General features: G+C 55.7%; 2 protein-coding genes across 3 annotated transcripts in view; one reads left to right on the top strand and one right to left on the bottom strand.

The window, feature by feature from the left end:
- KLHL29 (kelch like family member 29) overlaps positions 1 to 25,456 on the top strand; it is a 318,944-nt gene that overhangs the window by 284,835 nt on the left and 8,653 nt on the right. For both annotated transcript variants that reach the window (XM_009237502.4, XM_054548335.2), the window contains 6 exons: positions 9,827 to 9,965; positions 17,096 to 17,298; positions 18,683 to 18,942; positions 21,030 to 21,228; positions 21,358 to 21,540; positions 21,740 to 21,920. In XM_009237502.4, the coding sequence (XP_009235777.3) occupies positions 9,827 to 9,965; positions 17,096 to 17,298; positions 18,683 to 18,942; positions 21,030 to 21,228; positions 21,358 to 21,540; positions 21,740 to 21,920 (1,165 nt within the window). The remainder of the gene's footprint in view (positions 1 to 9,826; positions 9,966 to 17,095; positions 17,299 to 18,682; positions 18,943 to 21,029; positions 21,229 to 21,357; positions 21,541 to 21,739; positions 21,921 to 25,456) is intronic.
- ATAD2B (ATPase family AAA domain containing 2B) overlaps positions 14,163 to 25,456 on the bottom strand; it is a 233,208-nt gene continuing 221,914 nt past the window's right edge. The window contains exons 28-29 of the transcript XR_008522477.2: positions 16,353 to 16,542; positions 14,163 to 16,251 (exon numbers count right to left, since the gene is read on the bottom strand). The gene's annotated coding sequence lies outside the window, so the exon portion shown is untranslated. The remainder of the gene's footprint in view (positions 16,252 to 16,352; positions 16,543 to 25,456) is intronic.

Here is a 25,456-nt window from a genome sequence, read left to right as displayed (position 1 = left end):
GCCTCACTCAGCAGTGGACATGGTCAGCTGCTCCAGGGCACCCTCTAACCCCTATAGAGCTCCCCTGGCATTCTGCCCTGACCCTAGGGTGCTCAGAGCTCTCCAAGGTGCTGAACTTGGCTCTTGCCTCTGGCCCCAACTATCTATCCTGGCTTCTTCAATCCCTCCAGCCAAGAACCACCCCATCTTCCAAGAGCCTACCTCCAGTGGAAAAGAAGCAGCACCTCTGAATAAATAACGCTGTAGACAGAACACAGTTCTTCCACATGAAGACATGGAGGGCTATGAGCACAGGGGGAGGAGTGAGACCCACCCACCCCCACCCCCACCCCAGACATTGGATTCAGTTCAGTTTCTGGGGCCAGGCTCAAGTCTCTCTCTCCTCTGGCCCTGAGGACCAAGGCACCTCAGGACACCCCACTCCCTGGTAACAAGTTCTAACCCCTGGTGGGGCCAACTACCTCACAAAAGGACGGTAGAGCCACCCTGCCCCTAAATGCCTGCCCCTCTGTCTGCTCCCAACTGCCTTGGCCCCTCACCTGGCCCTCCCCCAGCCCACCCTCAGGCTTCCAGTCCCCACAGAGCTCTTCCAGGTCCTGCCTTGACTCCCCTGGATGTTTAATTCCCCACACAAAGTCCTCTCCACCTCCGGCTCTGGCCACTCTAGAACTCTTCATACCACTGGCCTTGACCCTATTTCTCACCCAAGTCTCCCAAGCCCTGGCCTTCTCCCAAGGTCTCTCAGCCCTGCCTGCACCCCATGACATGTTCTTCCTCTCCCGCTCGGAATATTCCCATCACCCGTCGGCCTCCATCCTCCAAGCAGGGGAAGGAGCCAAGTAGCAACCTTTTCGCTGGAGGCAGGAGGAACTACGTGCTGCTAGTGTCAACCAAACCAGGCACTTGCTCCAGCTGCAGCCATGGAATTTGCTCATGGCCTTCCCTGCTCAGCCCAGGACCCACCCCCAGCTCTGCAGTGCCCACCCTCTGGCCAGGCTCCTTGGGCTGGGGATGGGGTCCTGACACTCTGCCCCCTGTCGTCCTCCGTTCCTTCCTAAACAAGAGACCGTACCCTTTGACTCCTACTCTGAGCCCACAAGGCACGAACTGTCCATGAAGATGATCTGTTCTTGGTTTTTGTTTGGGTAGATCTTATGATCCGGGCAGCTGGGACCCAAAGCCTGGAGAGAACCCTATTCTGCAGAGCGGCCTCAAGGGCTCCAGGCTGCACCTGTGCTTGGCGGCTGCTGGGGTGGTCACTTCTTCCCAGGAAGGCCATTTAAGGCTCTTCAGAGCCATTGGAGCTGAACAGAATAATTAAATCTCTCCCCAAGGAGGACCTAAATAATTAATGTGCCAATGCTTTAGCAACTGTAGATTGCATACGAATTGCAGGGTTATCGCTGTTATTAGCACCAATGTTGCCTGAAGTTAGAGGGGCTTGACTTTTACATTCTGTCCATGTGATTCCACACAACTGTGGTATTTCAAATAGTTCCGGTGGATCACATTTGAGGGAATGTGATCTAACCCCCTAGCACACATCTGCATGTGGTCTGTAACCCACAATGAATTCCAATCAGAAAGGAACTTTTTGTGCAAAACATGGTGCCAGGTGCTCAGGGGGCCAGAGAGAAAAGCCCTCCAGAAGATCACAAACTAGAAAGGAGACAGACAGACAGACATTCCTCCGTAATAAGGCAGCCAAGGGTCTCTACTCCAATAGAGGTACCAAGTCTCATGGGACCATAGGAGAGGGTGAAGTTAATGGCAACTGGGGGAATCTGTAAGAATTTTTAGAAGTTGGGATTTTTTTTTTTTTTTTTTTTTTTGTAACAGAGTCTGCTCTGTTGCCCAGGCTGGAGTGCAGTGGCACGATCTCAGCTCACTGCAAGCTCTGCCTCCCGGGTTCACACCATTCTCCTGCCTCAGCCTCCTGAGTAGCTGGGACTACAGGCGCCCACCACCACACCCGGCTAATTTTTTCTATTTTTAGCAGAGATGGGGTTTCACCATGTTAGCCAGGATGGTCTCGATCTCCTGACCTTGTGATCCGCCCCCCTTGGCCTCCCAAAGTGCTGGGATTACAGGAGTGAGCCACCGTGCCCGGCCGAGGATGGGATTTTAAGTGAGGCTTACAGCCAGGCATGGTGGCTTACACCTGTAATCCCAATGCTTTGAGAAGCCGAGCCAGGAGAATCGCTTGAGGTCAGGAGTTTGAGGTCAGCCTGAGCAACATGGCGAGACCCTGTCTCTACAAAATAGTAATAATAATAGGGTGAGGCTTAAGGAATGGACAGGACCCTAGGAAGCAAGTGTAGGAGAAACCTTGGCCAAAGGCAAAAAGAGAAACATTCAAAGTGAAGGAACAGGATGAACTGCCTGTGAACTTAGAGAGAGAGTTGGGGGATGTGTGGAACGTGATAGAATATGAAGCTGTGAGCACAGGTCAGGTCAGGTCATAGAAGCCTGCAGGAGCCCACGGTGAGGAGTTGTTTGGAAATAAGGGATCAAGGCAGCCCTTGGTCTTGTGGACCCTAGATGAAGAAAGAGCCCCCACTCAAGGTCACAGGAGGATTGAGATGAATCTGTGACTAGATCTAGGTCTCCCAGTCACACTACCCACAGCCCAAGCTGGCAGCCACCTCTGTTCAGTCCTTGGACCTAAGGGACAGGGGCACAAACCCAGGGAAAGAGAAGGGAATATTTCTGTTAGTTTTATGATGATTTCAAACAATGTTAAGGAGAAAAATAGAAGTGAATTTTCTATCATCTTAGAGGGTATGAGAATGTTCCAGCTGGAAGGCAGTCTTCAGTCCCACCCGCACCCACTGGTGTGCAGCCCTGGGTCAGGGGCTGTAGGCACAGAGGGGACCTCTGAGGCCAGATATCACTGCTCAGTAAATAGGCCTTGTCATCCAGTGTCATCAGTCTGGAAACAGCAGGCTAGTGGGCGAGGTTGTAACTGTTCCTAGGATTTTGGCTCCCTTTTAGATAAATGGCAGAAATTACCATTTGGGGAATTTGTAAGTCCAGGCAACCCTAAGTCCAGGCAAGAAGTCAGAGTGTTTCATGGTTTCTAGGAGGGTTTGCCTGTGTAGGGCCTCAGGTGTCACATGTCCAACTCAGGCTGGACAAGCGATCCACAGGTGCCGCCCGCAGGTGGTTTCATTCTGTCTCACCTGGAAGCTGGAGCCCTCTCTTGGCCTTCAGGGTTTATTCTGAGGCCAGCTCTTCTTTGGAAAAGAAGTAGGGGAAGAAATGTATATCTGATCAGACCGGGGAGGGAGGGCAACATTCCGCTTGGGAGGCGCGTGGAGCAGCAGCGGGACGTTCTGTTTGTGTAAAGCCCCCATTTGTCCCCACAGTGTCAGCATGCGTCAGGCTCCCTGCTCCTGGATGAATTACCCTCTGGGCCTGCCTGACACTGTCTTTGCTGGGCTTTCTCAGTATATTTCACAACTGCTCTGAGTTTATAATTTTTTCAGGTCCTTTATCAAATATGTGTCATACATACCAATGGGATGGGAAGCATTTATCACCTAGCTGGGTTCTTACTTGAGCTCTGAAAAAAAATGATTTGGCCACACAACCTTTCTCAAGGCTCTGATTTAATGGACTTCTCTGCTGCAAAGCCACTGAAATTCTTTGCCTTTTAATATTTGACATCTCTTCCTCTTTATTACCATCTCACACAGCCCTTATAGTCCAGCCGGAACGAGCCCATTAGTCTCTGACAAATAACTTGTGTCGTTTGGTGAAAAATATGCAGAAGTTTGGCTGCAACTTCATCTCCAGCCTTGGTTCTGTTTGTGGCTTCACTCTCCTCTAGGCAAAGCATCCAGCTCCAGGCAGAGCCGCCTCAAGTCCCTACTCCCTCATGCCACTTGCCGCTGCATCCGCAGAGCCATTTTACACTAACCACTTAGAACCAATGGGGTTTGAGACGGGTCATTAGAGGGGATATCTGGTCCATAACTAGGGGGTGAGAACTGAATGTGAGCCACGGCCTCAAGAAGCTTTGCTCGCTTTCACTCACTCTCCAGGGACCCCTGGCACCACCACCATAGGAACGAGCCTGGGCTAGCCTGTTGGAGCATGAGAGACTGTGTGGAGCAGAAACGAGCTGTCCCAGATGAGGCATTTAGACCAGCCAGTCTCTGCCAATATCAGCCAGGCCTGACCTAGATCTGCTGAGTGTAGCCCAAAGTGCCAAACCTGAGTCACAGTCTAAATAAGTGCTCATAGCAGCATTGTTTACAATAGCAAAATGGTGGCAGCAACCCAAGCGTCTATCAAAGGATGAATGGTTAAACAGTATGTGGTATCTACATACAGTGGAATATTAGCCAGCCTTAAAAAGGAGGGAAATCCTGATGCATGCTACCATGTGGGTGAACCTTAAGGACATTATGCTAGGTGAAATAAAGCCACTCACAGGACAAATATTGCATAATTCCACTTATAAGAGGGTCTAAAATAGTCAAACTCACCGAGACAGAAAGTAGAATGGTGGTTGCCGGGGCTGGGTGGAGGGGAGGTGGGGAGTGGTTGTTTAATGGGCGTGGAGTTTCCGTTCGTGAAAATGAAAAGGATTCCAGAGGATTGCCCAACAGTGTGAATATACTTAACACTGCTGAACTGGACACTTTAAAATGGGTACATTTTACCACAACTAAAAAAAAAAAAAAAAAAAAAAAGAATTAGCCTCAAACTGAACTAGCAAAGGTGAAACCAACACAGGGAAAGTTCCCTGAGCACTTGAGTCCATCAATCTATTCATGCCTTGTGTATCAGTTAGCTCTTGCTGCTTAACAAACAATTCTAAAATTCAGTGACTTAAACACTGTGTTTTAACAACAGCCACTTATTTAGATTGTGATCCTGGTTTGGCAGTTTGGACTACACTCAGCCAATCTAGGTCAGGCCCGGCTGATATTGGCAGAGACTGGCTGGTCTAAATGCCTCATCTGGGACGGCTCGTTTCTGCTCCACACAGTCTCTCATGCTCCAACAGGCTAGCCCAGGCTCATTCCTATGGTGGTGGTGCCAGGGGTCCCTGGAGAGTGAGTGAAAGCGAGCAAAGCTTCTTAAGGCCGTGGCTCACATTTTCACAGGGTCACTTCCACCACATTCTGTAGTCCAAACAAATCACAAAGCCAGCCAAGATTCAAAGGGTAGGGAAATCATCTCCATCTCTTGACGGGGGAAGCTACAAAGAATATTTGCCATCCATCACACCAGCTATATATATATATATGTGCCAGGCCCTGTGCTGAGTGTCGAAGATAAAAATATAAATAAAACATAGTCTAGTGCAGGAGGCAGACATGTAAATAAATAATTACAACTCCTAGTATCTATAAAGAAGTGAGCACAGGTTGTTCTGCCAGCCTCCGGAGGAGGGCGCAGGGCAGGGGGTGTGGGAGGAAGAGGGGAAGGAGGCAAAGAGGCCCAGGACAAAATAACACTTTCCCTGGTGGTGAAGGATAAATACTGCTTGGCCAGATGGAGGAAGGGGAGGGAAGATCCAGGCAGAGGGGACGGAGACTTGGAGTGGGGACGTGTGTGGGGTGCAAGGAGGCTTTGCTGGGGAGCAAAGGGCCGCCTGGAAGTGGAGGAGGAGCTGAGGGAACAGGGAGACCTCCCAGAGAGCCATGCTACCCCTTCAGCCCTGAAGGATTTGTGTGGCCAGGGGCTGTGAGGAGCTGCAGTGTGGAGGTGGCCTGGAGGGGGACAGGCTGGAAACAGGGAGACGTCCTCAGAGGCTGTTGCAGTGACTCAAGTGAAAGATGAGGGCAGCTCACTCAGGGTGCTGGAGGGTCTAGGGCAGGAGAGGCTGGATCCTGAGAATTCTAGGAGGTAAAAAGATGGGACTTGGTGTGATGAGGGGTGGAAGGAGTCTGGGGAAGGCCTGCGGATTGCGGGCAGTGGACCGTCTTCCACGGGAAGAGGAGCTCCATGCTGGGCGCTGAGTCGAGCATCCTGGGCGTGCAGGAGGCAGTGGGGAAAGGGGCAGAGAGGCCTGGGACAAAAATCGGAGCATGGGGAAGCCACTTCCGTGAGCAAGGCCAGGGTGTGCAGTCCCACAGACGTAGGCGGGAGTCCCACTCAAAGCCGAGGAGACCCAAAAACAACCTCTGGGGCCGGCCAACAGGGACGGATGCTGAGGCCAAGTCTTCACCCCACCTAGTAGGCTCAGCTGCCAGGACTGCACTCGCCAGACCCCACCGAGCCTCCGTCCAGGGAGGGCCTTGGGTCTCTAGGCCATCTTCCCCCGCAGAATCCTGGAGCAGGCTAGTGCAGGGTGCCAGGTGCTTCTGGAAGTCCACTCTGAAGACCCAGCCCCGAGGCCTGCAAACCTCCCACACCTGAGAACAGGCCGTGTTGTTGGAAGGTCTCCCCAGACCCCACAGCACCCCCACACACCTCACTTGGAAGCTCCTCAGAGATCAGGGAGTGTCCTTTGCCAAAACATGGGGCAGGGAAGAGGGCAGCCTGTGCCCAGCAGGTCCTGGTGTCCCCTTGTGGATTCTGGGTCTGCCCCCCGACAGGCACAGCCTGAGAGCCTGAGCGCCTGCTTCGCAGGCTGGGCAGGCAGTGGGCAGCAGCCTGCACACACCAGCTGATCGATACTTGGAATGCACTTGGGGCCTGCTGAGAATCCCCTGGTGAGCACTTTCATAAATTGAAAAATTCTTCTGAAAGTGAATAATCTTCCCAAACTGTTAAATCCAGATTTCCACCAAGTGAGATTCAGAGAGAGCAGAAAGCACCTACATTAGGATGGGGACACCTGAACCTCCAAGCGCCTTCCAGGTCTGGCTCCAGAATTCCTGGAGCAGCAGATGTCATAGCTGGGGCTCAGGCTGCAGATAGAATCATTGCTGGGACCTCGATTTGAAGGGAAGGTCTTCAGAAACCCTCAGGATGCCTCGGGCCCCGAAAGAGTAGGCATTTGTGTGCTGTTGTGTTTTCCAGGCCCCTAAGCACTGATTAACTCAGCAAGCATGTGGGGCCACATCTGTCACTCTCTGCAGCGTGACACCCAGGGGGCTACCAAGCAGGTGGCTCTGCCCTTCTGTGCTAGAGGAAACAGAGGCCCAGAAAGCTGGGGTGCTGGCCCGGGGTCACACACCAATTAGTGGCAATGCTGGAACAAGAACCAGGATCCAGGTCTTCAGAATCCCAGCCCAGAATTCTGTCCCCTCCCCTACCGCTTCACTCAAAAAGGTGATGTCATCTACCTGGCTCGTGGTTTGGGCATTAATTCAGCTGGTGACTCTTTCCGGAGATGCGTGTGAGCACGGCAGCTGAGCCTTATCCAGCCTGGCCCTGCAACTGGCCCTGTGCTGTCTCCCCTCCCCCCGGGCTGTGTGCAGGCGCCGCCGGGCTCTCTGCCTTGTCTGTAGCCCAGGCCTCCTCCACCGCCTCCTACCCCATCCCCTAGGTGTCCCACAGGCCCCACCCCACAACTGATCTTCTTGTTCCCTCCCTTCCTGATGTCCCACCACCATCCCCTCCAAAAACCTGTTAGTGGTCTCCATGCCTCCCCCTCCCCACTTCCTTCCGGCACTGAGCCCCACGGGGTCCACACACTCCTGTTTCTCTGTCCTGCTGCTGCTGTGTAGTTCCGGCCTTCTCACCTCTCCGTCGGAAAGACTATCACCATCAGCAGCACTGCACACTGCCACCCGCTGAGCACTCCCTGTGTGCCCGCCACATGCTGTCTCATGGAACCTTCAAGTGCTCTGAGGATGTGGGTCCCCTTTCCCAAGGTCACCGAGCTGATAGGCCCAGTGCAGGTTCACCCTCAGGTCTGGCTTCGAGGCTTAACTCTCTACACGGGGCTATCTTGCCTCCCATTGGCCTCCCAAGCCACTCCCCATCCTGCCTCTGTGTGGATTTGTCTGAAACCCATGTCTAACCTTGCCACTTCCTGTCCAGAATCCCCCGTGGCTCCCTGGTGCCCCAGGATGAAGCTGGAGCTCCCAGGCAAGACTGTTGCGATCTGGCCCCGCTCACCGCCTCATTGTGTTCCCTGTTGCCCATGGCCCTTTTGTCCACCTGCACCTGCCCCCTCGTGCTCCTGCACCCTCCCACGCCCTGCCGCGCCCGCCCACGCCCTCCCGCGCCCTCCTGCTGGTGCTCTGAGCCTGTTGGTCTCTGTCTGTAGTTCCCACCCCCCTTGTCCGGGTCTGAGCTCGCCCCATGTAGATCCTTCCTGAAGTTCCAGCCAGAGCCCCCTTCCGCACCCCTGGAGATGCTCTGCTGTGACTCCAGACTCAGTGTGACTTGGGGTTGGCGGGGTCAGTAATTCAGCCTTGCCCACGGCTCCCAGAAGGCAGGGCCTCCAACCCCGCTCCCTGAACATGCATGCAGTGTGTTCTCCAGGAGCCCCTCCCACCGTCTTCCTTGGTCTTCAGCAGAGCCCAGTGTGTCCTCACCAAAAAGGGCCTGCCTGGCAATCAGAGAGCAGAAGCAGGATCCTCAATCCCCTTTTTACAGATGCAGAAGCAGAGGCTCAGAGAGGCAAAGGGTCTTGGCCAAGTGTCAGAAGCAGGGCTGAGGCCAGGAAGGAGTCCTGGCGGGCAGCCGGCCCTGGCCCATGTGGACAGCAACAACCAATGAGGCTGGAGCAGGGGCGATGGCCGGGGGGCTGGAGAGCAGGGCTCAGCTCTGCAGGCCACCCTCTCCCACACATCTGCCAAGGGAAATCGCCTGGCCTGAAGACAGTCTAGGTCATTCTGGCCCAAGGATCAGGGCCTCTGACGCACAGCTACCAGCAACATTAAAGGCAGGTTTTGCCCAGGGGATCCTGGGGGCAGGCAGATGAGGCGAGGCTATGGGGAGCAGTGGTCAGCTGAAGGCCCTAACTTTTGCCAATGAAAGAGAGTGTGCAACCCCAACAGGGTGGCTGGCAGGCTCTTCCCTCCTTCTCCTTTCTAAGCCTTGGGGTGGGTCTGGGAGAAGCTTCTGACATCCCCAGGTCTGGAGCCCACGGGCCCAGGCACTGTCTGTGCCAGCCCCAGGTCCGAGACACCAGGCACAGGTAGGTGTGCAGCAGAGTGGGAGCCTCCGAGGCCACTTCCTGGGATCTGCTGGGCTGTAAAGCAGGCTCTGCCCCATGTCAAAGCCCCAGGAGAGGGTGGGTGTCCTGAGAGACTCGCCTGGGACGTGGGAGGAGGCACAGAGGGTCCCTGTCCCTTGCTTGCTTGCTTTCCCGAAAAGTCCCCACAAGTGTGAAACAGAAGGAGGTGCTTGTCAGGCCTCCCATGGCCCCCTCCTTTCTCGGGGTCTCCTCCCACGCCATGGCTGTGAGTGTCTAACATAAGGGACGCTGTTTTTGCAGGTTTTGTGGTTGTGATTCCTTTGAACCATATCCAGCCCATCTTACATCACAGTGCCATGCTTGACTTGGTCTCCAATACATCGGCACCCATTGGCATTTGGAGAACTTGCTCCGTAGTTATTTGACAGTTTTTAGTTGTCTGTGATAATGTATTCTCTATGTTTCCAATCGTCAGTATGGGAATCTCTCCCCCAGCCTTTCAATTTCTGGGTTTGATTTTTTGTATCATATTTGGTTTTTTTGCTTTTTGAAGTTGTGATTCCTTTGGTTATTAGCCCCTCCCAGTGGCTGCTTGTTTATGCATTATGTTTGTGACTTCTTCTGACTGTCAGTGTTGAGCCAGTCTTGCCAAGAAACAATATCAAGTATTTCCTATTTCTCTACTTCTTGAAAAAAGAAAAAAAACTTTTTTTAATTTAAAAAAAAAAAACTCTTAATGGGAACCTGGCCCTGTCTGTCTTCTCTGTTCTGCAGAAATGTTGAAGGAATTGAACCAGCAACGCAGAGCGAAAGCGTTTACAGACCTGAAAATTGTTGTTGAAGGCAGAGAGTTTGAAGTCCACCAAAATGTTCTAGCTTCCTGCAGCTTGTATTTCAAGGACCTGATTCAAAGGTTTGCCTTCCTTCCAGCTGTGGTCGGGTCTGTTCCTTTGTAGGACGCTTTTGTGTCGCTTTTCTCTTCCCCTCTCTTGCAGGTTCCTGAAGCGTGACTCCCTGTCACAGAGCCAGTAGCCATCTCTCCTCCTCCTCCTCCTCCTCCTCCTCCTCCTCCCCAGTACCCTCTCACACACAGCCTCAGAGCAGCCACTGTGCCCAGCACCCGCTCCCACCCACAGCTTTGCTGGTCACCAGGGGCCTCTGCCAGCAGTAGATAACACCGCGCCCCACCCCTGAGATCCCAGGTTCTCAGTGGCTCACAAGCTGTCCCTGAGATTAGGGGGGACTGTAGGCTCCATTTTAAGGGATCACGGCACACTGCCCCCACTGGGCCAGAGCAGGATCCCCAGTGCCATCGTCCCTGCTGTCGGTGGTGACTAATGCCAGGAAAGCGCATCGGCCAGGCCGTCCCCGGGGCCGCTTTTCCCCAGCCCAAGTCGGGGAGAAGAGACTTGTAGCAAAGCCTGGGCCACACTGCATGTCTGATCCTTGTGCACTGAGCCTAAACCCACGCTGTGGAGCACAGACCAGGTGTGTCCTAAACACGGTCTCTCTCAACCCTTGCTCCCTCCCTCCTGCCCTCTGCCCTGGCTATTTCTACCTGAATGAGTCTTATTGGTGCATGAGCATCTTTTTTTTTTTTCCTCCATTATGTTGATTTTTTAATTTGTCTGCTTCATACCTTTGCAAAGAAGTCAGGGGCCACCTTCCAGCTCCGTAGTAAGGGAGAGCAGCCAAGGGGCCAGCCCAGGGTAACGCTCACGTTTCTCTCAGCCCTCAACAGATTAACGCCGCTGCTCCTCTTGCCTTGCAGCCTCTCCGGGGCAGACACAGAGCCGGGACTGTGCTCAGAGGGAGGACAGGACCTCTGCTTCCCAATGCCGTGTTTGGACTTGCCAACTAACCCCGGAGTGACTGTGTTTTGTTTCAGGATGGATCCCTGGCTGGCATCTCCTCTCCGATCCGGCCTTTCACATAGAGCCCAGCTGCCCTGTGGGAAGTCTCTGCCTGGCCACATGCCGGCCCTCAGCCTCACAGGAAGGGGCAGGCTCTTTGGGACTTCCCGTCTCATGGACACCTCGGGTCTCCTGCCCCTGGTGCTTGGGCTCCTCTGTCCAAGCACAGGGGTTAGGGGCATGTGGTCTGGGGTGAAGGGACATGTCTAGTGGCCTCACCAGGCCGGGGAGGACTTTGTGCTGCCACTCTTGACAAATCCTGGACAGCAGGGGCCTGCATCTGGCTGCCGGATCATGGATGAGCATCCTAGCGTCTTGGGCCTGGCTCCAAACCAGCTAGAGAGGACAGAAAGCGGGCAGGCCAGTGCTGAGCGGCAGCCTAGTCCCCAGCTAGAACGTGGTGGGCAAGAGGAGCACGGGGCCCTCAGATGGCTTCAGAGACCACACATTGAAAGCCAGACTTGCACACAACAGAAAAGAGCACGTGCTAGGAGAGAACCCAAAGTAGTGAAGGCTTCTTGGGCTGAGAAGAGGGAGGAAGAACATTCCAGGCCAGGGGTGGGGCATGAGCGGGGAAGGGCAGGGTGGGGCAGATGGCCCTCCCAGAGGAGGCTGCGCTGGGGCAGGCGAGCCCTGACCCCATGCTAGGACCTGGGCATGGTCTGAGGTGGGTAACTTCAAGAGCAGTGGGGAGGGGACGCCCACCTGAAGGAAGGAGAACAGTAGGATGTGTCTCGGTGGCCCTCATCAGAAAGGATGGGGCTGGAGGAGAGAGGACATCCCCACCTTGGCAGGCAGGAGATCTGGGTCCTACACGTGACTCCGCCGCTTGTCTTATGACCTCAGACTGGTCACGTCCTCTCCTGCGTCCTGGGCTTTCTCATCTATAAATCAGGAAATTGGTTCAAGTGATGCCCAGGTCTCCTTGCAGCTCTGACACCTCAGGGCAGAGGATGGGCAGGACCAGGATGGAAAGGCAAGCACCAGGACCCAAGAAGGTGAGGTGTCATGGGCATCAGAGGTCACGGGGAGGAGAGCAGGTCCACAGGCCAGTGTCGGGAGAGCTGGGGAGATGAGCAGTTGACCATCTGGTGTGTCAAGCTGAGCAGCCTGACGGACGTCCAGGTCCCCAGGTTGAGCCACCTGTAGGCAGCCAGGTGCATGGATCTGAACCCAGAGAGGTCTGAGGTTTGTAGAGACGGGGCTGGGGGGCCTTCAGCATACAGGAGGGTCACACAGGAAAAAGGGGAAGCCAAAGCCAAGCCCAGGGTGCCCTGTGGCTGAAAGTCGCCGTGTTCGTTTGCAGCCACAGAGCACACATGACCATTGGTGCTGATGAGTGCAAACAAGTGCCTTCTCGGGAGGAAAGCCAAGTCTTTACAGGAAGATGGTTTCCTTTCCTGCCATGTAAAATCATAGAGAATTTCACATTCTTGGTGGTCAAGAGAGAAGCTGATGTCACCATGTCTTTTCAGTCCCCTTCACATCCGTGACCCTGGAGACTTACTGTGCAGTGGCCAGATTGGCCCAGTGCAGAGCTGTGGCCCTGCCCTTTGACCCCAAGCAGTGGCTCCCCGCTCAGACAGCTGCACTCTTGTAAGGGGAGGGAGTAGGGACCTTCTCTGGGACCTCTGTCCTGGTGCAGACCTCCAGGACAGGCGGGAGAATCTGCCACCCGAGGCAGATTTGTGGGGATCAACATTGGACCTCCCTGGGTGAGCCCTGCCAGGGGCAGGTGATCCCTCCCTGCTGTCCCCGCATCCCCAGGTCTGGAGGCTCAGGCTAGACGCCCACCACCAGCCTGGGACAGGTGACATGTCCACCACTCCAGCCCCAAGGAGGACAATGACCCAGCACCCGAGCCTGGCAAGGACAGTGCCTGCCAGACCCAACCCCAGTGCAGACACCCTGCCCCGGAGCCACAGGACAGAATGTGGCAATTTAAGTCACTCACTGGCTCGTCACTCAGCAAACACACAGGAGCCCCTCCTGGGGGCGGGGCTCACACCAAACACCAGCCGAGCCCACAGTCTGGTGGGGACATGCTGCAGACAAGCAAAGAGACGAGCAGAGACGACACTTCAGAGACTCGTGGGCCAAGGGCCTGGCTGTGGAGGAGGGTCATTCAGAGAGGCTCCTTGGAGAGGTGGCATCTGATGTGGGTTATGAAGAATGGGCATCGGCCGGGCAGACAACTGGGGAAGAGCAAGGTCGAAAGGCGGGAGGAGGTCTCAGGTCCCACAGGTGACTCCACGTTGCTGCAGGGCCAGGCCTGAGGGTGGCTTGCAGGGGACGCAGCTGGAGGGAGGCTGGACCTGGGTCACAGGAGCCTGGGGGTGTTGCAACCAGATGTGTGTTTTGTAAAGATGACCCGTTCAGACCATGAGCGGGAGAGCTGGGTCTCAGTGTCCTCTCCCAGCCTGCGGCCGAGTCCCTTTGGGCTTGGCTGCCCCCGTGGCCATGCAGAAGGGTCCTGGCAAAGTCCTTCCCAGAGCCCCACACCCTTCACCCTCTTCCCTGAGCATGTGTGGGTGGCAGCACCTCAGTAGAGTGGACAGGTGTGGCTTGGAAGCCAGATAATGAGACTCCCATGTCTCATCTTGGATGTTGGCACAATGGCGTGACCCACACCTGTCGCCAAGTTACCAAGGGTGGGCCTGAGCCACACAAATCCCCAAGACCCAGGGAGACTGGGTGCATGCCCATGCGTGTGGCCTGCAGCTGATGACATGCCCGGGCGTTCATTCATGGGCAGAGTCCTCTCTTCTGAGCAGAGCTGGGTACCAGCCACCTGCCCCATGCCTGTCCCTCACCCACCACTGCCCATGGATTCCTCCCATTGCTCCAGACAGTGCCCAGCTCCCACCTGCAAAATGAAAACATCTGATCTCTGAGGTGCGTGAGGATGGATGAGGGCCTCCATCCTGATGTCTGGAAGGAAGGGCATTTCTAATCCTGGATGAGTCTGTGGCTAATGGTAGGACTGCAAACATTCCAGTAGTTGGGCCTAGCCATTCCTCTGCTGAGCAGAGGCTGCGTCCCGGACTCTGGCCTCTGCTGGGCACCCCCGCCCCCAGAAGGAGGTGACTCCAGGAAGCTCTGGTCTTCTGACAGACCCAGCCTGCCCTCACTCTACACCCCACCCCCCTGCGTCAGCTTCATAGAGAGGGTTAGTGCTGCCCGTCTGCCCCGCTGCAGTCCCTCCAAAGCCACATCATGACCTGATGGGCCAGCAGCACCCTAAGCCATTCACTCCATGGGGCCCAGTAGGACAGGACAAGAAATGGCTCGGGGCAGGGAGAGAACAGCCACCTGTGGAGGACACAGCCCCTCATCAGCGACCAGGGTCACCCATCATGGGGGTGTCCCCTCTGAAGGGTTCACCCATCACGGGGGTATCCCTGCTCAGAGAGAAGAGGCCTAAGGAGCACTGGGGTCCAGTCCCAAGACAGTCTGGTGTCCAGGGATACAGAGGCGCCCCCACCCCCTCACAGCTCTGCAGGCCATGCACGAAGGCCTGTGTGGATGAGAACCGTGTGTGTTGGTAAGAGGCACAGGCCTCGCCCTCTGGGGCCTCACCTCCTCCTTGAACTCAAATTCTGACAGAGCCCCCATCACATTCCCCTGTGCCTCTGCGGCCATTCCCTGCAGATCATCTGCCCAGCGGCCCCCTCCACCTGACAGGTGACCCTCACAAGGGGCCAGGAGGAACAGAGCCACAGCCATGCCTCCTGTGGCCAGGGGTCCTCCTCAGTCTAGACAGCACCTGCGATGCTCCACAGCACCTGCGATGCTCCACGGCACCTGTGCCCCTCCTCGTGTGCCTGGTGGCCAGGACCCACTCCCTGGCTCAGGCTGTGGGCAAGACAGGCAGCACCCCTCAGGGCAGCCATGTGAGTCCCATCGCACCTGTCACTCAGCCATGGACTGTCCGTCTGCCCAGCACCCCTCCCCACTGGGGAACTTCACGGCTCTTAGGGTCAGTGCATATGTGTGCGTGTGCATGTGCTCACACATCCTGAAGTCCCCCTGGGCTCAGCCCTTCACTGGCTTTGAGCTCCTCCGCCTGAGGACTCCTGGGTGGACAAATGGGCTGGCCAGAGGTGAAGGCAGCAGTGACTGGGGGCCTCGGGAGAAGGCTGTGGCCCAGTGTGACCACAGGGCAGAAAGGGCATGCGGAGGAGAGGCCGGACAGTGGCTTGTAGGAATGAAGGCCCAGGCAGCAAAGACAGGAGTATGAGGTTGACCAGATGGCTCTGGGGCTGGGGGTGTTTCTGTGATTTCAAGTGATCACATAGTGAATTATTTTTACACTTAACAAAGCCACCGAAGTATGGAAATCCATCCTGACAGCAGAAGACTAGGTGTGTGAAGTCACTTTAGAAGTCATTCTGTGTTGGGGGGTTTGGAGGGGCCTCTGTGGAGCCCACAGCTTGTCCCCTCTGCCTTCTGGGCTGGCCCAGGGCTTGGAGGCAGAGGCCCCTTGGGGTCCTGGTGGGATGAGCCATTGTGTGGGGAGGGCCTACTGTGGCCGCGCTGGGAGGGAGCCTGGACGCCAGCTCCGCGGCAGGATTGCACCTCCCCCTCTCCTCCTGGCCATGCCTGTGCTGAGGCCCTGGGAGAGCGGTGCCTGACCTCTGAGAATGTCGCTCTAATGGTGGAATTTCAGGTACCGCCACGTAGGGAAGAGTCTCGTGAGAAGGGCATTTTCCAGCCTCTGTCACAAAATCTCCACGGGAATTCAGACCTCATCTAGTTCCACCCTCTTGTTTTGCAGAAGAGGAGGCTGAGGGCCTGGGAGACCAAGGCTGCCCACCTGTGGGTGGCAAAGCCCAGGCACCCAGCGCCCCCAGCTCCCTGCCCCCTGCTCTTTCCGCCCACCCACACACCCAGCAGCTGGCCTCTGCTCGCTTGCTGGACACCTCGACAGCCCCACCGCCAGCTGCAGGTGCGCACAAGGGACCCGTCACAAGCATCTTGCCCTGTGGCCTCCTCGGAAGCGAGCGAGTGGACCACAGAGGTCGTTTCCCAACCATGTGGCTGAGCCCAGCCCGAGGCAGGACAGGGCTCAGGGTGGGAAGCAGGGCTGCTCGGAGGAGCCAGGATGGGGCGGCCAAGCCGATGGCCTGTGGAGCTGCCTCCGGACTCCTAACGCGCCGGGTGTTTTTGCTCCTGCTGTCACTTATGTATCGGTGTCACTCTTGCTTCATCTTATCTGTTTCCTTCCAGGTCCAGCTTTAGGGGCGGCTGCCAGGCCTTAGGAGCCTTTGCAATGGTTTTGTATTCCTGTAGACACCAGATATAAACAGATTTATATATTTGTGTCCCTCCCCTGCTCCCCCCGGTTCCCCAGCCCGATGCACACTCTACACGCAGGCCACTCTGACCTCTGACCCCGTGTTCCATGTGGCAGGAGGGCCCGCCCCGGGCCAGGCCCCAGGTCATGGCTGCTGGCTGTCTGTGGCGGAAGTCCTTGGTTGTTTCCTCTCCCCTCCTCCCGGCTCTGACCATTCTGTCCGTCTATCTCGTCTCGTCCTCAGTTTCAAAGCAATGTCATGAAGGGCTTCCTTTCCATGCCTAAAAGGAAACAATATGTTTTTGGAAAGAGGTGGGGTTGGGGCGGGTTCTGGGGCAACTTGGGGCCCTCGGTCTTGGGGCAATCAGAGGATATCTCTGGATCGGCTGGCATCATAGCCAGCTGGGAGCCTCCCAAGCCTGGGTCACGTTGGAGAATCTGCCACCCGAGGGAGGCAGGGCCAGGCTGGGATGCATCGGCCTGCTTTGGTGGAGACGCCAGGGCCTGCAGTGGGCTGAACCGTATTGTTTCCCTTTGAGGCCAGTCCTGGTCCTCGTCCCCATCCATAGCTCATGCTTTTTGATTTGCATCTTTCTTTGCATGGACATGCCGAGTAGTGATAAGCAGGGTTTTCTGTTCTTTTGGGCATCTCTGGTCAGACTCTTCTCTTTCAGATCCCGTGTCAGAGCATTAGGTTCAGGTGTGTCATTGCTGTGTCCTTTGAGCCCTAAAACCAAGGGCGTGACCAAGGTGTGCAGGGAGATCTAGCCCTGTGAGGAAGCGGCACGGTGGCCGCAGCGCAGGAGGTAAGGACACCCTGGTCTCTGTGCCTAGGTCTGTGCAAGAGAGCGGCCAGGGCGGCCGGGAGAAGCTGGAGCTCGTCCTGTCGAACCTGCAGGCGGACGTCTTGGAGTTGCTGCTGGAGTTTGTCTACACGGGCTCCCTGGTCATCGACTCAGCCAACGCCAAGACACTGCTGGAGGCGGCCAGCAAGTTCCAGTTCCACACCTTCTGCAAAGTCTGCGTGTCCTTTCTCGGTGAGCCCAGGGGCCACATTATGTCGCTTGGGGGGAAGAGTGCAGATGGGCGGAGAACTCCATAAACAGCAAGGACTGAGCAGGGAGGTCTGTGTGTGCACACCTGAAGCTCCCTCACATGTGGCTGGGTTTGGCAGGGCTGTTCTAAGATGGTAATTCGGATAACTACATGCAAAGGCTCTCTTTCCCTGGCATGGAATGAAGAGGACTCCGTGTCATTTCTCTGTAGGTAGGAGAGGCATACTGTGCCCCGCCAGGCCTTGTGGGAACAAATGGCACCATGAGGGCTGTGCACGTGCTCTGTTTGTGGGGAGAGGCTGTGGCCCTGGCCTCACAGCCCTGTTCTCTAGACCCTGAACAAAGCAGCCCAAACTTGCCTTCCCTTTACCTTATTCATACCTGGGCCACCCCAGATGTCTGCCCAGGTCTAGACATCTGAACTGTCCCCTTGAGTACCCAGATCTGCTGCCCAGGATGGGGACTGAGTGTCAGGAGCTCCCGGGGGGTCGCTGACCTGAACAACATGCTGCCTTTACACTTGATGCTGCCCTGCATGGGCGACGGCAAGGTGAGGGAGGGACAAAGATGAAAGCCCCCAAAGAAGCAGTGGCCTGGGGTGTGGAGTGCAGAGAGAAAGCCAGAGCCCAGCCTAGAGATGGGGCAGATCGTGAGGACAGAGGGGCACCAAGCAGTCTCGAGGTGCCGGGAACCACGATGGCGGTGAGGCTGGCGCACAGGTGGGCCTCCAGGAACCCAGACACACCTAGGCTGGAAGAACCACTAGTGTGAAGGGGAAAGAGTGCGAGGCCCTGGGAGGGGCAGTATTGGGTAAACAGGATACGGAGATGGCTCCCACCCCAGACCTAGCCACTAAGCCCAGGAGAGCTGGCCAGATGGACCCCAGAGCCTAGCGAGCCAGAATGAGTGGGGCAGAAGCCTATGCAAGAAGCTGGGAGGTGCGTGAGGGGCACTACTGCTAACGAAGGAGTCTGGGACCACAGACATGCCTGGCACAACACAGAAGATGCTGTAAGCCTCAGTGCCACCCTCGACCTCAGCAACAGTGTGACTCCTGACCCCAGCCCAGGCTCAGGCTCTGAGCAGGGCTCTCGTGCTCCATGCCTCCCAGTCTCGGTCCTTCTGCCAGGACCTGCGCACACAGAGGGAGGCCCCCGGGAGTCAAAATGAAATGGGGTAGGGGAGAACCCAGGAGAAGGATCGAAGCCTCCAGACACCCAGGAAGGGGGCCTGCAGGGACTCTGGATGCTGCAGGCAGGGTCCCCAGGATGTGGGTTCAGAGAAGGATCTAGGGTGACAGCGATGGGAAGAGGTGGCGACTGCTTCCAGGGCCCTTGGGTCAGTGGTCCTGCGCTCTCGCCCCCAGAGAAGCAGCTGACGGCCAGCAACTGCCTGGGCGTGCTGGCCATGGCCGAGGCCATGCAGTGCAGCGAGCTCTACCACATGGCCAAGGCCTTCGCGCTGCAGATCTTCCCCGAGGTGGCCGCCCAGGAGGAGATCCTCAGCATCTCCAAGGACGACTTCATCGCCTACGTCTCCAACGACAGCCTCAACACCAAGGCTGAGGAGCTGGTGTACGAGACGGTCATCAAGTGGATCAAGAAGGACCCCGCGACACGCACACAGGTGGGGCCTGCCCTGTCCCCGCCCCTTCTCTCTGGGTTTGGGGTCCCTCTGCGGCAATGGGGTCTGCAGCAAGGAGGAAGGAAGTGAACCTTCCTTGTCCTGCTCCCCTTGAGTGGCAGAGAGGTGAAGGGTGGGCAGAGAGGTGAGAAACCAGTCACCAAAGGATCCTCAAGGGCTGGCATTCCACCCCAAAGGAGACCTAAGTCGGCCAAGAGCCGCAGCACCTGCACTCTGCAGGGAGAAGTGGGTCCCTGAGCCAAGGGCTCTGGGGCTGCCAGGAACACGGACCCAGCTGGAGGAGCCCACACCTGCTCTGATTGTTGAGGGGACAGACAGCCCGCAATGGACCAAATGGAAACCCCTGCACTCAGGAAGAGGGAGAGTGAGGTCCTGAGTGGACTGTGTTGGGTAAACAGAGGATACAGAGAGGGCTCCCACCCCAGACCTAGCCACTGAGCCCTGGAGAAAAGGGTCCTCAGATCAGGTGGGAGGCAGGGTTTCTTTTCAGAGGTAGGAAGTTAGAGGGGGCAGCTAATAACAGTGATGGCCACAAGTCCCTATGACTCCCAGATCTGTGTCTCGGGCCCAAACCCTCTCCTGAGCTCCAGACCCCTCTGCTCAGTGGCCTTCTGGGCCTCTCCAGCAGAATGTCCCGCAGATCCATCTAATTCACCAAGCTGAAAGCCTACATCTCTTCCTGTGTTCCTTATTTCAGCCATGCCTGGTCCCCAGAACTGAAGCCTAGCTTACTCCCACCTCTCCCACAGCCATTTGGCTACACACGCTCATTCCTGCCTCCTTCCTCCCCGTTAAGTGGATCGACTTCCCTCTCCCCATCGAGACCTTCCTCCTCTCGCCAGGATTAATGCAGCACCTCCTAAGTGGTTTCCCTGCCTCTGTCTTGCTCCCTCCAAATCCATTTTCCACCCTCCAGCCTGAGCGGTCTCTCTAAAAGCACACTGAACATCTCATCCATCCGCTCAAACCCCTCGTCAGTTGCCTCATCGACTCCACAGGGGAAACTGTGCAGTCCTTGTTGAGCATGAGCTGGCCTCCCCAGCCTCTCTCCTCTCACTTCTCCCTGTCTCCCTAAACGCCTCCTCAACAAAATCCTGTTACATCTCGTAAGAATAAACCCCATACAATTCTCCAAACACACCATTCTCTTTCACTCTCTGACGCCTCTACACAGGCTTCGAATGTCCGCCCTCCCATCCACCTTGGGCCTGGCAGAAGTCTGCCCATTTTGTATACCCCATCCAGACGCCATTCCCTCTGTAAAACCTCTTACTCCTGCACCCACTACAAACCCTCACTAGACCCTCCTCTTGCCCCTCGTGAATTTTTCATAGCAGATCCCCTCCCATTAAACTGTACCCCTTGAGGTCTGAGACTGGGTCACAATGATCTTTGCACCCCCAGTGATGAGCGTCATGCCTGGCCTATGGTGGTCTCGTTACTCATGGGATGAAACGAAAGTAGAGTGATGAGCAGAGTTTGTTAGGAGGGGAGATTCAAGTGAGCCTGTAAAACCGCCTCAGTGCAGGGTGACAGTTTGAGGCTGTGGGACACGGGACACCACTGAAAGAGTTTTCAGTGCTGGGGAGACACAGGCTCCCACGGCTGAGACTTGCAAGCTCAACAATCGCCATCTCCTTGAAGCTTTCCTGGGTCCTCCCACCTGTTCCTGAGTCCTTGTCACACTCACAGCTCTTTAATAATCGTGTCTTCCTCATTTTAACCTCTGCCCCTGCCCCCAGTGGCCTGATCTGCAGCAGGGGCCCACAGCCCCAGGTGGAGTGACAGAATGGGGTGCTAGGGGGATGAACAGGTGCTCCCACTCCTGCAGGGCTGGCTGCAGCCTGCCAGCCTCCCCTCCGCACCCCTGCGCTCCCGGCCCTCCCCTCCACACCTCCAGCTGACTAGACCTCCCTTTACCTCTGGCTAAGCTAGCAGAGTATCTACACTCCCAAGCCTAACACAGCCTGGAATTATCCATTCTTGTGCAGCCCCACACCGTTTCTTTCCTTCCGGGAGGTGGCCCTCTCTTGCTAGTCTAAGAAGATTCTGTCTCCTTTATCCTGCAGTACGCGGCTGAGCTCCTGGCCGTGGTCCGCCTCCCCTTCATCCACCCCAGCTACCTGCTCAATGTGGTTGACAATGAAGAGCTGATCAAGTCATCAGAAGCCTGCAGGGACCTGGTGAATGAGGCCAAACGCTACCATATGCTCCCCCACGCCCGCCAGGAGATGCAGACGCCCCGAACCCGGCCGCGCCTCTCTGCAGGTATGAAGGGGCTCGCCCCAAACCTCCCTAGAAGCAGTGTCTTGGGCTCAGTGGTCCCAGTGAGGTGCCAGGCACAGATGCCGACAGTCTTAGGGTGTGTCCCAAGGGCGCCCATCCATGTCCCTGCAGGTGTGGCTGAGGTCATCGTCTTGGTTGGGGGCCGTCAGATGGTGGGGATGACCCAGCGCTCGCTGGTGGCCGTCACCTGCTGGAACCCGCAGAACAACAAGTGGTACCCCTTGGCCTCACTGCCCTTCTATGACCGCGAGTTCTTCAGTGTAGTGAGTGCCGGGGACAACATCTACCTCTCAGGTGAGGCCCCCTGGGGCTGGGGCGGGACCAGGCATGGGGGTCCCAAGGGGACTGCTCCCCACATCAGGGCTGAGGAAGGCCGTGGCCCAGAAGTATCTACTTTGCAGGTGAAGGCTTCCTCTGCCCCTGGGGCTGGGCCTGCCGACCCCGGGCCCCTCCTCACCCTGCTCGCTCTCTCTGCCTCCCACACTGCCTCCAGGTGGGATGGAATCAGGGGTGACGCTGGCTGATGTCTGGTGCTACATGTCCCTGCTTGATAACTGGAACCTCGTCTCCAGAATGACAGTCCCCCGCTGTCGGCACAATAGCCTCGTCTACGATGGGAAGATTTACACCCTCGGGGGACTTGGCGTGGCGGGCAACGTGGACCACGTGGAGAGGTAATGAGGCCACGGTCAGGACAGGGGCATGCTCTATGCTCATCAAGAACTGAAATCACGTCACTCTACCTCCCGACACCCACTCGGTGGCGATGGAGCAGAGCCTGGACCATTCATATGGGCAGTCATCCCAGGCTCTTCAATCGCAGCACCGGGGGGCAGCAGGCATCTGTGTCACCTTTGCAGTCTCTGAGATGGGAGATGGGGCGCTTCTGTCCCGACAACCCATTTAGGTGTCAGACAAGCTGGAGGCCCAAGATCAAGTTGCAGAAGACCTGGGATGAGCCAAACCATCCTGGCCAGGCAGTCAGGGAACACCCTACACCATGAGCACCAGCCCAGAGACTGCTGGGGTTTTGGGCAAAGCTGGAAGCAATGTTTAAAATGCAGGTCATGCCGGTGGCGGTGCCTCCGTGTCCTGCCAAGCAGGGGTCCCACACCAGGGAGCTCCCTTCCTCCCTCCAGCCACACACACCAGGACATCTGTTCGTAATACAGGGAGAGGCCACTGCATACAAACTAAGCAGTTTAGGGAGAACATTCTTGCCAACCCTCTAGAACTTTCCAGAAGAAAAAATAAGCCAAAGGACCACGTGTGTGAACCTGCCCTCCGCTGGGAGCCAGAGCCTGGCTTCCTCCCAAGGCCATCGTGAAGGGTCAGATACAGGCATGAGGGGCGTGGGCTGAAGTGGGTGCTTCCAGATGAAAATACAAAATCCTTTTCCCTTGAGCCAGGGAGACTGTTCTTACAGAGAATGGATGCCTGGGGGAAAAGCTCAGGAAGCTTCGTCAGGCAGCAGAACGGAGGCTTAGTCCTGCTTTTGGAGAAACTAGTGCCTGGAGGGTAACCCGTCAGGCTGACCTGGCCCAAAGCACAACCCAGGGGAGACAGCTAAGATTGCCAGAGCCCCTCTTGCACCTGAGCCCACCACCCCCACCGCCACGTGCCACCAGAAAGCACATCTTCCCGTGGGACATCATGTTGCCTATGAAGCCACACATACCCCTCAGTTTGTATTTTTTTCCTCCTTGGTGGCTAACTGGACACTTGACAAATGTTACAGCAAAGATGGTTACAGAGTGAGACAGGCTCTGAATGCTCATTGTGGGCTTTTAACTCCCCCAAGTGGAGCCCAGAGATGGCCCAGTAACAACATTTAATTGTCATATTGATCTGGCAATCATGGGCATTCCCACGTGAAGATGAGGATATTAGCGCAGTTGCTGGACCTGGGTTGGCCCCGGTGCTGGCGGCCTTCAGTGTGACCCACTGCCCAGCTATGCATACCCCAAGCATTCTGGAAGCATCCGCTTCCGATCATTTGTCATCCAATAATAAACACATGAAAAATGAGACATTTTCTCCGTAGGAGTAAACTGAACTGGATCCGTCATTCTGTCTTGCTTTTGTCAGCTATTTTTAATCTCCTAAGACACTGATTACTCATTTTGCAAACTTATACTGTTGATAAATATAGGGATTTGTTCAAGGATCAAATGCACCAACTAAGCAGTGAGACAAGCTCCACTCTTCCAGGGTCCTGGAGCAGTTCTCCAAGACCCAGGGGTTGCCTGTATGGGCCTTCCCTGGGGGGCAAGGCCCTCCTTCTGGCTGTGAAAGTTCAGCATGGGCACAGTGTGAGCGAGACCACCCCGGGAACCCCAAGAGATGAAGGACAAAAGGGTGCCCTGAAGGGCCCTGAGCCCTTCCTTAGCCCACCAGTCTGCCAACTGTCCTTGCAGGGGCAGGATGCAGGCTTGAAGACCTCTAGGCCGTGTGCGTGCAAGTGGGTTGGAGGGTGCAGGGGAAGGAACGCTCACTGCTTTCCAAGAAGTGTAGCTAGACCCCCTTCGGGTAAGTTGCTTTCTGTGGCACACAGTGGCAATGATGAGAATTCAGGGTGACAGGAAGGTCAGGGTAATGGGGACAGACACCAGGGTGCTTTGTTCCCCAGGAAGCACTAATGGAACAAATGGCTATTATATTGATAATGAATGAGATATATGGTGCATTATAATTATATTACATTATGGTATTACAGGAATAGAGCAAGATTATATAATTATAGATTAAGACAACAGCACAATAGACAAACCTGTATTATATCATTATATAAATAACCGGGTCTAATATTTTATAGCAATATATTGCAGTCACTGTGGTTACTGGATAAATGATAGCAGAACGCCTCACTCGGCAGGGTCATTTGCATGTCATTAGCATATCCTTCTCAAGCAGGAAGCTGACAGATTGAGCTGACGGGAGGGCTCATGGCTTGGCAATCAGCCACCTGGAATAACAAGCTCTCAGGAAATTCGCATTTGGTGCGATATGCCATCATACTGAAACACTGAGGACTAACAGCCCCATAATCTTCCACTGTCTCCCAGCTCCTTCTGCAGGAGCTCTTTGGAGCCCTGCCATATTGGCTTAAAAAGCAGATATCTGAACTTCTGACACTGTCCAAAAAGACACTTACTCCATTGCATATAAGCCACATATCATTTGTCTGGGGCTTAATTGAATCTGCCCTGCTGCTGCCCTTTGAGACATTCCAGCCTCTTCTCAAATCCAAGCACACAACTGGACGTCACATCACCCTCGCTCAGAGGCAGAGGCACAGGCTCTGGGAAGCCAGTTTCCTGGGGCTCTGGGCTGTGACCGAGTTATCGCGGGTGTCCCAAGGAGGCTCACAGAAAGAAAGCAGGCCCCATATGCCTCCCAGGAAAGATGTGCTGGGGACAGACCCAACCCTGGTGGCACAGCACGCCATGCCCAGGCCTCGCATTGCGTCCAGGCACTCACCGAACAGTGAGCAGCATGGTAGGCAGTAGATGTGTCCCCTGCTGGGAGGGCCTAAGTATGGAGGCAACTGGAGTTGGGAGACCAGCCCCCAAGGAACCCGACAGAAACACTGAGGACCGATATTCCAGCTTCCCTGTGAAGCAAGACCTCAAACATCCCAGTGACCTGGCCGGGCTGCTGAACCCCAAGTCTGCTTTTCCCAGCAGCTGCCTCCTATTGTCCTTTCTCGGGAGAAACCCTGTCTTGTCTGGAACTCATGTTCTATCAATCACTTCATCCTCTTCCTCTGCTGCTTTGTCCTGCACCGCACATCAGCAGATCTGTTCAACCCAACCGTTTGCCTTCTTGGTGCCCAGCCCTGGGGACTGAATGCTGATTGATGGAGAAAATCCCACCCCACAACACACTGGCCCCACCACACGAGGTGGTGCTGCGAGGCAGCGTTTCTGGGTTTCCCTCTTCAGCACTTTCTCCCACTCTCAAGAGCAGTTATTTCCCGTCTTGACCTCTCTCTTCAGAGATCTGACCCTACAGACTCCCCCACTACTTTGGTCAACTCTGACTCCTGCTTCACAGAGAAAATGGAGCCATTAGTCAAGAACTTGCTCACCTTCCTGCAGGTACTCCTACAAATACAGCTACACTCGTGCCATCCTTGACTTCCTCTCTCCTGTGCAAATGGACTCCACATTCCCTCTGCACTTTGGATTCCATTTGCATCCACCTCCTG

Source organism: Pongo abelii, chromosome 12 (genome assembly GCF_028885655.2).
Source record: "Pongo abelii isolate AG06213 chromosome 12, NHGRI_mPonAbe1-v2.0_pri, whole genome shotgun sequence".
Lineage (NCBI taxonomy): Eukaryota > Metazoa > Chordata > Mammalia > Primates > Hominidae > Pongo > Pongo abelii.
The sequence above is the reverse complement of the archived record's forward strand: the minus strand, read 5'-3'. Positions and strand labels throughout refer to the sequence as shown.